Raw genomic sequence first — 12,929 nt, forward strand, 5'->3', positions numbered from 1 at the left:
CCGAAGAGCTCAGGGAACAGACTTGGTCACTGGTTCTCAGACCATCCATGTCACATATGGTTTGCATTCCAAGGATTTGCTCAAGTTATAAAACTACAGCATCTCCCAAATGAATCCAACGTAAGCCTCCCCTTTTCTCAAAACGGCAGCCCCATGCCTGCACTCTCAGGGCAGTCAGTGCTGTAATGGTGCCCTCTGGTGTTCCCATCTCAAATTGCCATTTTATGTCACCAGAAAACAAACCAAGAGAGGAGTCTAGAGCAGTGGTCGGCAAACTCATTAGTCAACAGAGCCAAATATCAACAGTACAACCATTGAAATTTCTTTTGAGAGCTGAAAACCGACTTCTGCGCATGGGCCACGAAGTTTCAATCGCACTGTACGTGCGCGCCCGCGCGTGGTATTTTGTGGAAGAGCCACACTCAAGGGGCCAAAGAGCCGCGGTTTGCCGACCACTGGTCTAGAGTAACCATATGAACTAATTTATCTAACAAGACTAGAAGAAGGAAGGTTAGATAAAAATCCAACCCCAAACGAAGGCGTCTTGAGACAAACAGCTTCATCGGTGGGCAACAAGACTGTTGGGACAGTTTAGGGAGGAATTTCCACTACGAAAGCCTGAGTTCTCTGGAAATGTGATTGCTTAAAAAGACAAAGAAGGCAACTTGAAAATAAATATATTCACAATCTGTAGAGTTACATTCTGCTTACTACCCCCACTCCCTGGGGAGGGCCTAAGAAACTCAGTGAGTCTTTAAAATGTCACAATGTGGAAGTATCTGCAACGCGAACACAGGAAGCTCCAAAAAGAAAGAAATCCTTTGATCACGAAGTGTCCTCCACATCGCCACGAGGACTTGCTTATTTTGCTGGATCACCCTTTTTCATTCTTCCGATTTTAGTGCCAAAGTTCTTTCAAATACACCAATGTTTGAGGGAACAAAGAGGTAAATATATGCACATTCCACAACATAAATCTATATCCTTGCAAGCTTACTAAGGTAGTAAATATAATTTAAAAGGGGCTACTTGGTCATTTTTAATGCATAAGAATAGTAAGACCCTCATTTTTAATGCATAAAAAAATAACACTCCCCCCAAAATAAGACCCAAAGATGTTATATTCTGTGTAAACATTCTTGAATCTATAAATTAAAATGGATCACTTTCAAGTAAAAAAAGGATTGTTTTCAGACCTGAATATATTAAAGTACTAACACGAAGACTTTATAACGGTCTAAATAACACTGGATACTTTCAGGTGGGATATTAGTGTGAAAAATAAAAGAACTTAAGGCAATCCAGTAGCTAAGATATTTCCAATTAAAGTTCTGTCTTTCAGAGCATGCTCTATTTCCTTCTCTTCGATCTTCAAAGACACCTGGAAAGAAGAGAAAAAAGCTTTTCACAGTGGAGAACTCACAAAAGCGAAGTTTGTAGTACAGAAAGGTCTGCCATGTTAAACCGTTCTCACAAGAGACAAGCAGGTTCAACGCTGCTTTTTCAATGCCCCCCCCCACAAAAACCTCCCTCAGCCCCAGTCCCATCCTCACAGATCTTAAACTCTACGTAACCAGAAACAAACTGTTTATCTAATCCCGGTCATTTTAAACTCTTTCCTCTAGCAAAACACAAGTTCTCCAAAACAGGACAACTGAAAGGAATGCCACAAAGAAGCAGTTGGCTGTACCTTTGTGAGGCGGGCTTCCTTGTTTTTCTTTAGTTCTAGAATGCCCCTGGCCTCCAAGAGCCCCGCGAGGGACAAACACTCTGACTGGTCCACAGCTGCCACCTGCTGTTTGCGACAGACGTTACCGTAGGCTTCGTGTAACTGGGAGGAAACAAGGGAGAACAAGTGTTGTTTATGAGTCCTATCTCTTGTAGCCTATTTATAATCTTTTAAAAAATGTGAGTCTGGGTTTGCAAACAAAAGTTATCTCGATACCCGATCCTCCCTCTTTTCAACAGGATCCTTGAACGGGCGTCCTGTAGATACTGCCAAAAACTTCCACTGTCATGCAGGAAAGGGGCTTTATATTTCGTTGAGGCAGACATGGAAGGGGAGAAGATTAATGGTGAATTCTCAACCACAACCCAAGGGAAATAAAGTCAGCTGCCTTTTACATGGTTCCGGTGTTTATTCTTACGGTTAAAAATCCATTTTTAATTCCTATCAGCTGGAGCGCGATAGGCCTTTTGGAAAATATCTGCTCTGCAAAGCAGATTCTCACCTCTCCCCCAGCTCCATCTGCCGACATCCCCAACTAACCTTCCCCAGAGTGACCTCTTTGGTTTTCAACTGCCTGGTCAAGAGCAGCAAAGAGCAGACCAAGATCTTCTGCTGGAGAGGGAAGGAATCTTGTGCTCCTTCTTGGATCAACGTCATCCGGTCTCCATCAACTTCTGAAATGACTTGGGATATGTGACTAAGGCCAACCCGCTTCGGAACCAGTGACTCAGAGGATGACTTACCTATAAACAAATACATCGAGCGTAATTAGATTTAAAATGGAGTGCATTACGACAGATGATGCTAAGTTTTAGCTGAAGAAAACTCAAGTGCAGTCATGTAGGGGCAAAGCAGAGGTTCCAGTTCTGTAACTAGAAACGAAAGAATGAGACAATGCTGTCCTCACAAAGAGACCAGGATAACGTGGGTGACTTCAAAGGAGGCTTATCCTTTTCCTGGGCAGAATGGTGAGCTCTTTTGCCCTGCAGAACACAATTTATTCTCAGAGGGACAAAAACCCACCTCCTAAAAGAATAAGGACCAGACAAAGAACTACTGCATCCTGCCTTGGGGGTTCCTAATATCTCAAAGGTGAAGACGAACAGAACCTTGAAGCAGAGATGGCCATGCCCAGTTATTAAGGAAGAAAAAAGTTGGGAAAATTACCTAATACGTTGAATCAAACAAGGGGCTAGATGTGGGCAGGATAGTCAAGCCTATGTACGTCTTTGAGAGAGCCTCCACAAGTGACCTTTGAGGTTTGGTTCACTTGCCCAAGCTGATCTCTCCACTTGAGAAAATCTCATTGGATATCTTAGCAGATAGCACCATCTCAGAGGCCGGAGGTTGGGAAACAGCCAACAAGCTGCATGGGACTATGGCCTCATTGTTTGGAGATGCATGAATTGCAGGACAGGAGGGATTTGCTCGGTAACAACCTTTGCCTAAAGTTACTTCCTGAGATCGTGTGCAGTTGTCCCACAACCATTTGCTTCTATTTTATTACAACCAACGGGATGTTGCAGAGGGCAAACAGTAGTGGAGAAACCGGAGATCACTGATCAAGTAGCAGAATCGTAAGGCTGAAAGAATTTAGAGGCCTCGTTTTGCTCCTTGACCCCATGGCTGAGCCCACTCTAAAGCAATCCCAACAAGCGGTCATCTATTCAGCTTTTGTTTGAGTATCTTCAATGCTGGGGAACCCACGATGTGTCAAAAAAGCTCAGTCAGCCCTAGCTGGTTTGGCTCAGTGGATAGAGTGTTAGCCTGTGGACTGGGGGATCCCGGGTTCGATTCCGGCCAGGGTCACGTGCCTGGGTTGCAGGCTCAATCCCCAGTGGGGTACGTGCTGGAGGCAGCCAATCAATGATTTTCTCATCATTGATGTTTCTCTCTCTCTCCCCCTCTCCCTTCCTCTCTGAAATCAATAAAAGAACCATATTAAAAAAAAAAAAAAAGCTCAGTCAGTGCTACTTATTAGAAAGCGTCTTCTTATACATGGTGGGGCTAAAGTAAGTTTACAGTTGTGAGAACCCAAAACAGCGTTTATTCTTGTATTATTTTTGTATTAATTATTGTGTTATTTTATCTTTTTTATTGATTTTTAGAGAGAGAAAAAGGGAGGAGAGGGAAAAGGAGACAGAGAAAAACATCAATTTGTTGTTTCACTTATTTATGCATTCATTTGTTGATTCTTTTCTTCTTTAAATATGTTTTTGTTGGTTTCAGAGAAGAAAGAAGAGGGAGAGAAATAGAAATATCAATGATGAGAGAGAATCATTGATCGGCTGCCTCCTGCATGCCCCCTACTGGGGATCGAGACTGCAACCTAGGCATGTGCCCTGACCAGGAATCGAACTGGGACCGCCTACTTCATGGGTCAGCACTCAACCACTGAGCTACACCGGCCAGTACTGGTTGCTTCTTGTATGTGCCCTGACCAGGGATCAAACCCGCAACCTTGGCATATTGGAACAATGCTCCAACCAAGCCACTTGGCTAGGGCTGTAGTATTTTTCCATATGAACAACTGTAAACCTATTTTTGCCGCACCCTGTATATAGCTGAAGTCAGTCTCCTTATAGCTTTCTAGAGCCATTAAGAGCTAATCACAGATACCAGAGGTCAAGGAATTAGACTAGTCTAACAATTTACGCCAGGAACTTATAACCTATTTTAGCTCTGTGTGGGCCAGCAGTGCTCACAGGGGGTCACTGACACGTTTGGTAGCGAGAAGAAAAAAAAAGGAGATAATCCTAAGCACTAAGTTTGGCTACTTTTGAAGTATTTTTATTAATTTTCTTTCAACAAGGTGATGAAAAATAGAAAGTGTTCTCTGTGGCACTACAGTGCTAGAAACAATTTTAATAACTTTCAACCAGTGCAGGAATGAAGGGAGAAACAATCAAATCAGGGTGTTGGGCTTCTAAAGATTAACCCTGGATAACAAACACTGCCAGGTATGTAGTTCACGGCTGTTTTATATCTGCCACCGCTAAGGAAAAGGAAAATTAATTTTTCCGTTTTTGTAATAGCTTGCCGTTTCCTGCAGCAGTATCATCTTTACACCTCCACCCTCCTAGAATTGTTTAAAGGCTTGAGATATCCCAAGTTGAACTCAATTCTTTCACTGTCTGACTCTTATTTACCAGGCTCTGCTTTTACCTTCGCGGAGACCTAAACTGCATACAACTTAAGCTCCCAGAAGAGAAGCTGACCCAACCTTACTGTCTACAGTTCCCACTCTTAGAGCTTGAAAAGAAAATTTACTCTGTCCCAACCATTTATGTAACACTGTAACTCATTTCCAGTAATGCACAAAATTTAGTTCTGCAGGCAAGACTGAAATAAAGCTGACACACAGACACACACACACACAAAAATGGGTGTAGATTTAACCATGCTCATTACACCTTTCTAGCTCTTTCCTCAGAAAAGTTAAGCAAGCTTAAAAAAAAAAAAAAAGTTAAGCTTCTATTACAAAGGAAGATGGGAAGGAGATAAACTACTTACATTCAGACAGTGGTTTGAGGATAGTCTGGCTTTTGACATCCGACTCTACAATTTCAATAGCTCTCCTATAAAAAAATATTTCTAAAATTAATTTAGGCTGAGCCAAACCAAACACCACACCAAACCACTCAGCTCGAAAACAGACATATTAACAAAAAAAACCAAACACGTTTTATAATCTTAAAGCCCCCAAACAAAACTAGGCTAGGTCTCAGCTAAAGGAGACTTGTTGTCCTGAAATAATTCATAGACCAGGCAATTCGAGAACTTCAACACTACCGTTGCCTCTTATAGATGCCAAGTAGGCCATCATACGTTGAGCCAATGATAACATCTTCGATGAGGAGAAACGTCACGGATAGGAGAGAGAATACAGAGTGTGGGCAGTGGACTAAAGACGGCCAGTACCAGCCATCCACACCAGACCTGAAAGGGGAGTCCTCCGTTTTAGACACTGCCGTACGTGTAGGCTAAACCACACCAGCCGACAGGACTATTGCTCAGAGCTGGTTTTTACCCAAGCAGTTTGCTGACTAGGGGAAACTTTCAGATCCAGCCAGGATCATGCCATCTAGCAGTAGGAAGAGCCTCCTCTCCCACTGCTCTCTCCAAACTGCTTTGCCCACAGGAAGCCATAAGCCAGACCTGGATCTTCTGTATGGCAGTAGGGGGAGGTAGGACCAGCGGGCCAGCACAGCAAGTATCATTTTAATGGACCCAGTGCCCCTGCTGGGAAGGAAGAAATTTCATCAGTCAGCACAGAGGCTTTCCCCAGCAGGAGGGACGGGGGGATGGGGAGGGAGAGAGGTCTGGAGTACAACTGTGGGGACCCCTGACGGAAGGAAGGGGTGCTCACAAAAAAAGCAAAGGAAGGAAAAAAAATGTCTAAAGGCAAAGATGGTTCAGGTCCATAAATAAACCTGCTTGAGACCAGCTAATGGAAAAGTAAACTGGAGTCTTTTTTAATACAAGTGTAATTAACCAATCTATAATCACCACAGGGAGTGCCAGCAACATCTCATTTGTTCCTCCCTCGGTAGGTAATGGACTGATAATGTTTCAGACATTAACACGGTAGAAATGCAGAACTCCCCACTGAGAAACAAGTCCTCTTTTCTGAGCATAAAAAAGTGGCAGAACGGAGCCTCTTAAACCACATTCACTTGAGTTACACGAGAGACGATTAAACAGCATTTCTTTTTTTTAATAAAAGCAGCCACTAGAGCCATAACTCACCTGCAAACATCTAGTGCTTTGCGAACGTCTCCCGAAACAGCAGAGACCTTTCGGGCACAGAACTGAATTGCAGCACTGTCCAGGATCTGATCTCTGGATACCTTTGGACAAGAAACAGACGGGGACAGTTTGAACTACAAGAGCCCCCCACTTCGTAAGTTAGATCCCAGGCATAAATATTTTCACATTTAAGTCTATGTTTGATTGGCCACCATGTAGGGTCTAAGAGATGCCTTTTCTGCTTTAAAGTAAATGGAGATTTGCCCTGGCTGGTTCGGCTCAGTGGATAGAGCATCGGCCTGTAGAATGAAGGGTCCCAGGTTCGATTCCGGTCAAGGGCATGTACCTTGGTTGCAGGCACATTCCCAGTAGGGGGTGTGCAGGAGGCAGTTGATCGATGTTTCTCTCTCATCGATGTTTCTCTCTCATCGATGTTTCTCTCTATCCCTCTCCCTTCCTCTCTGTAAAAAATCAATAATATATATATATATTTTTTTTTAAAAAGTAAATGGAGATTTACTTATGAGACTGGTATATCCTATATAATAAAGAGGTAATATGCAAATTAACCCCCACGCCATCACAAGATGGCTGCGCCCACAGCGGAGGTGGGGTTCCCGTAACAAGCGATCAGCAGGGACCTGAGGCTGCGTGGCGCCGGGCTGGGGGACCTGAGGCTTGACGGGGGATCTCAAGGCACACCCCCCGCCCTGGGCTGGGGGACCTCAGGGTGTGCCCCACGCCCCGGTGCCGGGCCGGGGGACCCCTGGCCGCGCTCTTCGCCCTGGGCCGGGGGACCTGAGGGTGCACTCCCCGCCTGGCGGGGCTTGACGGTGTTGGGGGTGGGGCTGGCCAGGTCTGGATCTCGCCCAATGGGAGTGGGGCCAGTCAGGTCTGGGTCTCGCGCAATTTCAAGGCATGCGCGGGTGGGCGGGGACTTGACTCTGGGTCCCATGGTGCACCCCAGACTCTGACAGGAGGGAGATTTTCATATACATTTTACTAATTTTCTTTCCTCTCTGACACTTCTATTAATAGAGAAAAGGCAAATAGCAATATTAAAATATTTCCTCTAATTAATTCCCTTTTAATGTGCACGAATTTCATGCACTGAGCCACTAGTATGTTCATAAATGGAAAAAAGAAAGCAATCAGACCTTAAATTAGCAAAACTAAAATAAAACCTATTTGGTCATTTTCCAAAGAGAACGTTTTTGAAAGAGAAGCATTTGAGTGATTCCTCTCTTACTTTTATTTCAACACTGAGGCACCCAATAAATGGAGCCATGGGTGAAATTCTTATAAAAATGTTCTCCCTATGGCCCATAGGAACTCCATGGTTAGTAATGCCATCCAAACAAAATATTTTAGCGCTATTGTTAGATTTTTCCAACACTGGTGATCCAAAGAACACACAATTTGGTACAATGGTTGTCACTCACCTGATTAAGTCGATCCTGCAAGATAGTGGCTATCTGACTTCTGGTATAAGGTGGGAAGTTCAAAAGCCGTGGCCTACATTTTTCTCTAGCTTGAAGCCGTGGCAGAATTCTGTCTGTGAGATCCAAGGTATTAGCAATGCCTGTGGAGGAGATAAATAACACTAACCATCAAATCATCCTACAAGGAAAAATAAACCATCTGAAAGCTGAATAAAATTTCTAGTTATAATCCAGCGTTCCAATGGTTGCTTCCCACTTGCTGTCCCCTTGTCCCCACCCAATACTCATTAGGTAAGATGTATATAGTCAGCACAGAATGCACTTTTCAAGTTAGGATTGTTCACCGATAAGCAGAATCAGATACTCCAAAAATCAACACTGCACGGCTCTGAAATGTAGTATTATGTCATTTCTATTCAGACTTAACAAAACTGACTTTCCTTAGATGAAAATTACTATTATTTTAGAGTAATGTTCTTATTTTGATAAGAAAGCTGGTTTAAAATAAAATAATAGGTGATAAATAAACTAAAGAGATTAAAAAAGAATTCTTAAGAATCACCATGTAACAGTAACAACTGAGCACTAACCAATCAGCACCAATCGAGAATTGCTTAGCCATGGCCATTCAAACAGTGTGTACAACACATCCTGCCCTTTGCTGTCCAGCTGGTCCATCTCGTCCAACACCAACACACTACACAGAAAGAGAAACAATTAGTACCCGTGTCCACTTTCCTAACTCTCCAATCTGTTTGGTCTGGGCTGGCTCTAGGTCACATTCCTACAGCAGAGATCAGTTTGAAGATCATAATTTGTCCTGTCTCTAGTCACTGTTACAAATGATCCCACCTCCACCATCATGAGAAAGTATCATTATAGGTTTTTCAAGCACTTAGTTTAAAAACATTTTTCCAATTTAAAATTAGGTGTCATTTTCCTTTCTTCTTTCCCTTTAAGCTTATGTAACTACCATTGATAGAGCAAATATAGGGAAACTAGAGGCCCGGTACATGGGTGGGGTCCCTTGGCCTGGCCTGTGCGGATTGGGTCGAAACTGGCTCTCCGACATCCCCCAAGGGGTCCCAGATTGCAAGAGGGCGTAGGCCAGGCCAAGGGACCCCACAGGTGCATGATCGGGGCCAGGGAGGGCTCTAGGGCATGTCCGGCTCATCTCACCCAGTCCCTATTGGCCGGATCCCAGCAGCAAGCTAACCTACTGGTCAGAGCGTGTCATAGTGACTGGTCGAACAAACGGTTGGATACTTGGCATATTAGGCTTTTATTATATAGGATGTCTTTTTATGAACAAACCGATAAATTCAATTCAAGAGATTAGCATGTGAGTTTGTGTGTGAGAGACCTTGCAGATTTATAGAGAGCAACACGCAGCAGAGCCATACTTACACCATGGGGCCCTTCTCTGCAGTAAAATGGTTTTCCAGTTTCTTCATCATGTCCTTCCCAGCTGGCCTGGATACTCCTTCCTGACAAATTTCCTGAGCAATAGCTGGGAATACAGCCTGGGCCCTCCTCAAGGACATGCAATTCAGCATGATAGTTTTAAAACTTTTCAGCTCCTTCTAGAAAAATGCAAACATAGGAGTAATTTTAGCCTTGGACAAAGACTTGATGGAACCTGAAGTGTCTGAGGAGTTAACAGCGTACGAAAGACTAAGCTCTACTTTCATTTGAAAGATTTAGACAATGAAACTGAAAATGTCTTTTTTTGGGGAAAATTTCACGTAAGACTTCTACTTTTTCTTAACCTTTCATAACAAAGTGCCATTTTAGCAAGAGCATCATAATTCAGACTCTCAAAGTACCTTGAGGTCTTGCAGAATTCGGCTTAAGCAGGCAGTTTTTCCAGTCCCAGGAGCACCAGAAAGATAAAGACTTCCAGCTTTTTTCCCACAGATGTGCTCCCTCAGGAAATTCCTGATGACATCCATCTCCTTTTCCCTGGCAGGCAGCCGATCGGGGACAGCTGTATTCAGGACCAGCTTTGCTTGCTGGTAGCAAGTGCCTGTGCCAGACATGAAAGGACAATTAGATACAACAGAGGCGACTGAGAAGACCCGATGGGTTTCATCTGGGTTTCCCAGCCTCGTTTAAAGGCTGCACGAACAGCTGCTGTGAAAGAACGAACCTTCTTGCTTAAACAGCCTCACACACGCAGATTCCTTCTCTGGTGGACGTCTCTGCTCAGAATGTGTTGTGATCTCTTGACCTTTGCGAACAGAGGAACATATTTTGTTTTGGTGAACTCTGGCTTGTCTTCTTTTGCCTGGAGACTTAACTGTCAGCTGATTGTCAAATACCAGTTTGCGTCCCCTAGGTGTGTGTGAGTGAGGGGGACCATTCTCTTTCTTGCCCAGCTTTGGTGGAGAACAGGGTGATATACGGGGAGTATTGCATTGGTTGTCATCACCTGAAACACATGAAAATCAAAGCATGATCATTCGTGGCAGTGATTAGTAAAGGACTTGCAAAGATCCCTGCCTCCCCCAGAAAGAGGTGAACTCCTACCTCAGCCAAAGCCACCAAAATAAAACGCCTCTCATTTTAGAAGCAAATACTGGCCACCAGATGGCGACACTGAGTCTTACTATTGTTGGGTAGAAACCAAATGGGTTTTAGTGGGATGGTTCTAAAACAGGGTTTCTCAACTTCAGCACCACTAATACACAAGGCCAAATAATCCTTGGGTGTGTCCCCTGTTCATTGCAGAATATTTAGCAGCATCCCTGGTCTTTATCCATTATGCCAGTAGCACACCCCAGTTTCAACAACCAAGAATGTCTCCAGATACTACTATCCAATCACCCCTCATTAAAAACAAACTCTCTAAAACAAGAAAGGATTACCAACTACCTTTCTAAAACGAGAGCATCACCCCTGTCTCTTAATTTCACCACCATTAAGGCAAGTTTCAAAAATACTATACAGTACAGTCAATGGCAAGGTCACTTTTTTAAAAAGTTTTATTTTTTTATTGTTGACAGTATTACAGCTGTCCCCAATTTTTCCCCCACTTCCCGTCTCCACCCTGCCCCACCCCAAGCCCTCACCCCACCATTGTCTGGGTCCATGGACTATGCGTGCAAGGTCATTTAAAATACCGACAGAACTACGTTCAATGAAGACACTGACGATCAGGCCTATTAAATACTTGGGAAAGTGATCTTAACTCTGAAATTCAGTGAGAACGTAGCAACCGTCCTGAAAAAAACCCCAAAGTAAACGAGTGGTCTTCACAGAACTTCCCTGCTTCAAAGGACGAGGCATTCTTATTACTGAGTCAGGAGAGGCCACAGAGGGCGCACAGAGAGGGTCGCTTACCCAGACGTTTCCTGGGGCTGAGAGGCAGACTTTTTGCACACGGAGTAAGGGGTACGGCCTGGACCTTGGTCAGCTCTACTTTGGTGTCACTCGAGTCTTTAGCTTTGTCCAATGTCCGAGACGGCTTCTTTTTGGGAAAGCCGATGGTAGCCTGTGACTGGGATCGGGTTTGAGGCATGATGGCAACACACTGGGCACGGAAAAGAGAACAGGAAAGAAAGCCAGTCAACAAGTAAAACTGAAGGGAAAATACCTCACATGGAATTCACACCGATGGCCAGCCCTTATTTCAGACGTAAATGATAACAATATTTGAGCATCCAGTTCTGCTTCCCATCCAAATCTATGCAATAATAGCAAAGACTAGTCCACCAACTATGTGTACGAAGCTGTTAAGAACAGTTTGGGTATCGCCTCATCAAAGTTTCACAAATATAACTACCTTAGGGGTAGGTACCATTATTAAAATGACCCTGAAGACGAGAAAACTGAGAGCACAGAGGCCCGAAGTCACAGCGAACCGGGCACTCTGGCTCCCAGTGCTTACCCGGGGGAGCGATGCAAGAGGTTTATCTTGATTGATCTCGATCTCACTTCTAATCCCCTCACCCCAGCGCACCACCTTCCAGACTTACAGTCTCGCCCCACCCCACCCCCAGACCCCACTCAGCACCCAGTCTCCACCCGGCACATCTCCCTCCTACCTCATCTACGCACAACTGCCAGACTGCTCCGACAGCGCCTATCCCCGACCTATCTCCCGCGATCTGGGCTCCGCTCCGCTCACTGCACCCTCGGGCCTTGTCACTCAACGCCCCTAGTTCCCTGCCCCCAGGCCTCCCGGGGCAATCCTCTCCTCTCCACCCCGCAGGGCTGCGTCACCTCAATGCCGGATCCTTCTCTCCTCTCTCGCACAAGGCTCCAGGGATTCTTCACCAGCTCCTGAATAAACCGGCGGCAGCGAAGTCCAGACACATTCGCGCCAAATGTGCACAGCCGTAGCTTTCCGTCCTCCCGCCAAAGTCCGGACAGGTTTCTAATTGGCTGTCGCCTGAATGCCGCGCGCCTAGGCCAACGCCCACCCTCCCCACGCGTCCAATGCACAACCAATGAGAGAGTCCCAGGTCTCGGAGCCCTCTTAAGGCCACGCCTACTGAGCGGAGGGTACCCATCTACATCCGGGACCTCGGCCGGAAAGACGTGAAGGGAGCGACACTGGGTAAGGCGAACTGGTCACGCCGCAAAGCTCGGCGGGAGATGTAGTCTTTGCCGCACGCGACTCTATTTCTATGCCTTTCTCTCGATGGGAAGTACAAAGATGTGGTTGCTCCTTCTCAGGGCTGCACTTAACCCATTTTCGTTATCCTAATGGGCTACATTTTTAGAGAGCTACTATATAATACCTATCATTTTGGGGACGGTAGATGCTAGGAGCTTTTCTCAACCCTGCAAGGCACAAAACAAATGTGCATAGGGTTAATTAGGGGTCACAGCATCTTGTTGAAGGCTCTAGGATCCAGATTTCCTGACACCCAAACCAATTTTTTTGTAAAGTTCTACGCATGCATAACGAAATACACTACCCCTCATTATAATATCCCCCTGATTTGTATTTCAAAGGTGAGAAATAAAGCCAGGCATTTGCTTTTATTTTGTTAAAGGTAAGA

At 44.9% G+C, this 12,929-nt stretch overlaps 1 protein-coding gene across 3 annotated transcripts; it reads right to left on the bottom strand.

The window, feature by feature from the left end:
• Positions 1 to 662: 662 nt before the first annotated feature.
• CDC6 (cell division cycle 6) lies at positions 663 to 12,274 on the bottom strand. Of its 3 annotated transcripts, none has more exons than XM_079798235.1 (12): positions 12,145 to 12,274; positions 11,263 to 11,452; positions 10,070 to 10,351; positions 9,747 to 9,946; positions 9,328 to 9,503; positions 8,511 to 8,617; positions 7,921 to 8,060; positions 6,479 to 6,579; positions 5,243 to 5,307; positions 2,270 to 2,472; positions 1,691 to 1,831; positions 663 to 1,381 (listed from the first exon to the last, which is right to left on the bottom strand). In XM_079798235.1, the coding sequence occupies exons 2-12, from the start codon at positions 11,438 to 11,440 to the stop codon at positions 1,292 to 1,294; spliced, it is 1,683 nt and encodes a 560-aa protein (XP_079654361.1). In that variant the 5' UTR covers positions 11,441 to 11,452; positions 12,145 to 12,274; the 3' UTR covers positions 663 to 1,291. The 3 variants fall into 3 exon arrangements, with proteins under 3 accessions (XP_079654361.1, XP_079654362.1, XP_079654363.1); XM_079798236.1 differs by lacking the exon at positions 12,145 to 12,274 and adding an exon at positions 11,967 to 11,982; XM_079798237.1 differs by lacking the exon at positions 12,145 to 12,274 and adding an exon at positions 11,810 to 11,916.
• Positions 12,275 to 12,929: the final 655 nt, after the last annotated feature.

This window comes from Cnephaeus nilssonii, assembly GCF_951640355.1.
Source record: "Cnephaeus nilssonii genome assembly, chromosome: 19".
NCBI lineage: Eukaryota > Metazoa > Chordata > Mammalia > Chiroptera > Vespertilionidae > Cnephaeus > Cnephaeus nilssonii.

What these genes read in the sequence shown, in the direction of transcription:
- CDC6 (XM_079798235.1), bottom strand. Translation starts at nt 11,440, where the DNA reads ATGCCTCAAACCCGATCCCAGTCACAGGCTACCATCGGCTTTCCCAAA. An exon ending in CAGCCCCAGGAAACGTCTGG is followed by an intron (nt 10,352 to 11,262) that starts GTAAGCGACCCT and finishes CATGTGTTTCAG; the next exon opens with GTGATGACAACCAATGCAAT. An exon ending in GCAGAGAAGGGCCCCATGGT is followed by an intron (nt 8,618 to 9,327) that starts GTAAGTATGGCT and finishes CTTTCTGTGTAG; the next exon opens with TGTGTTGGTGTTGGACGAGA.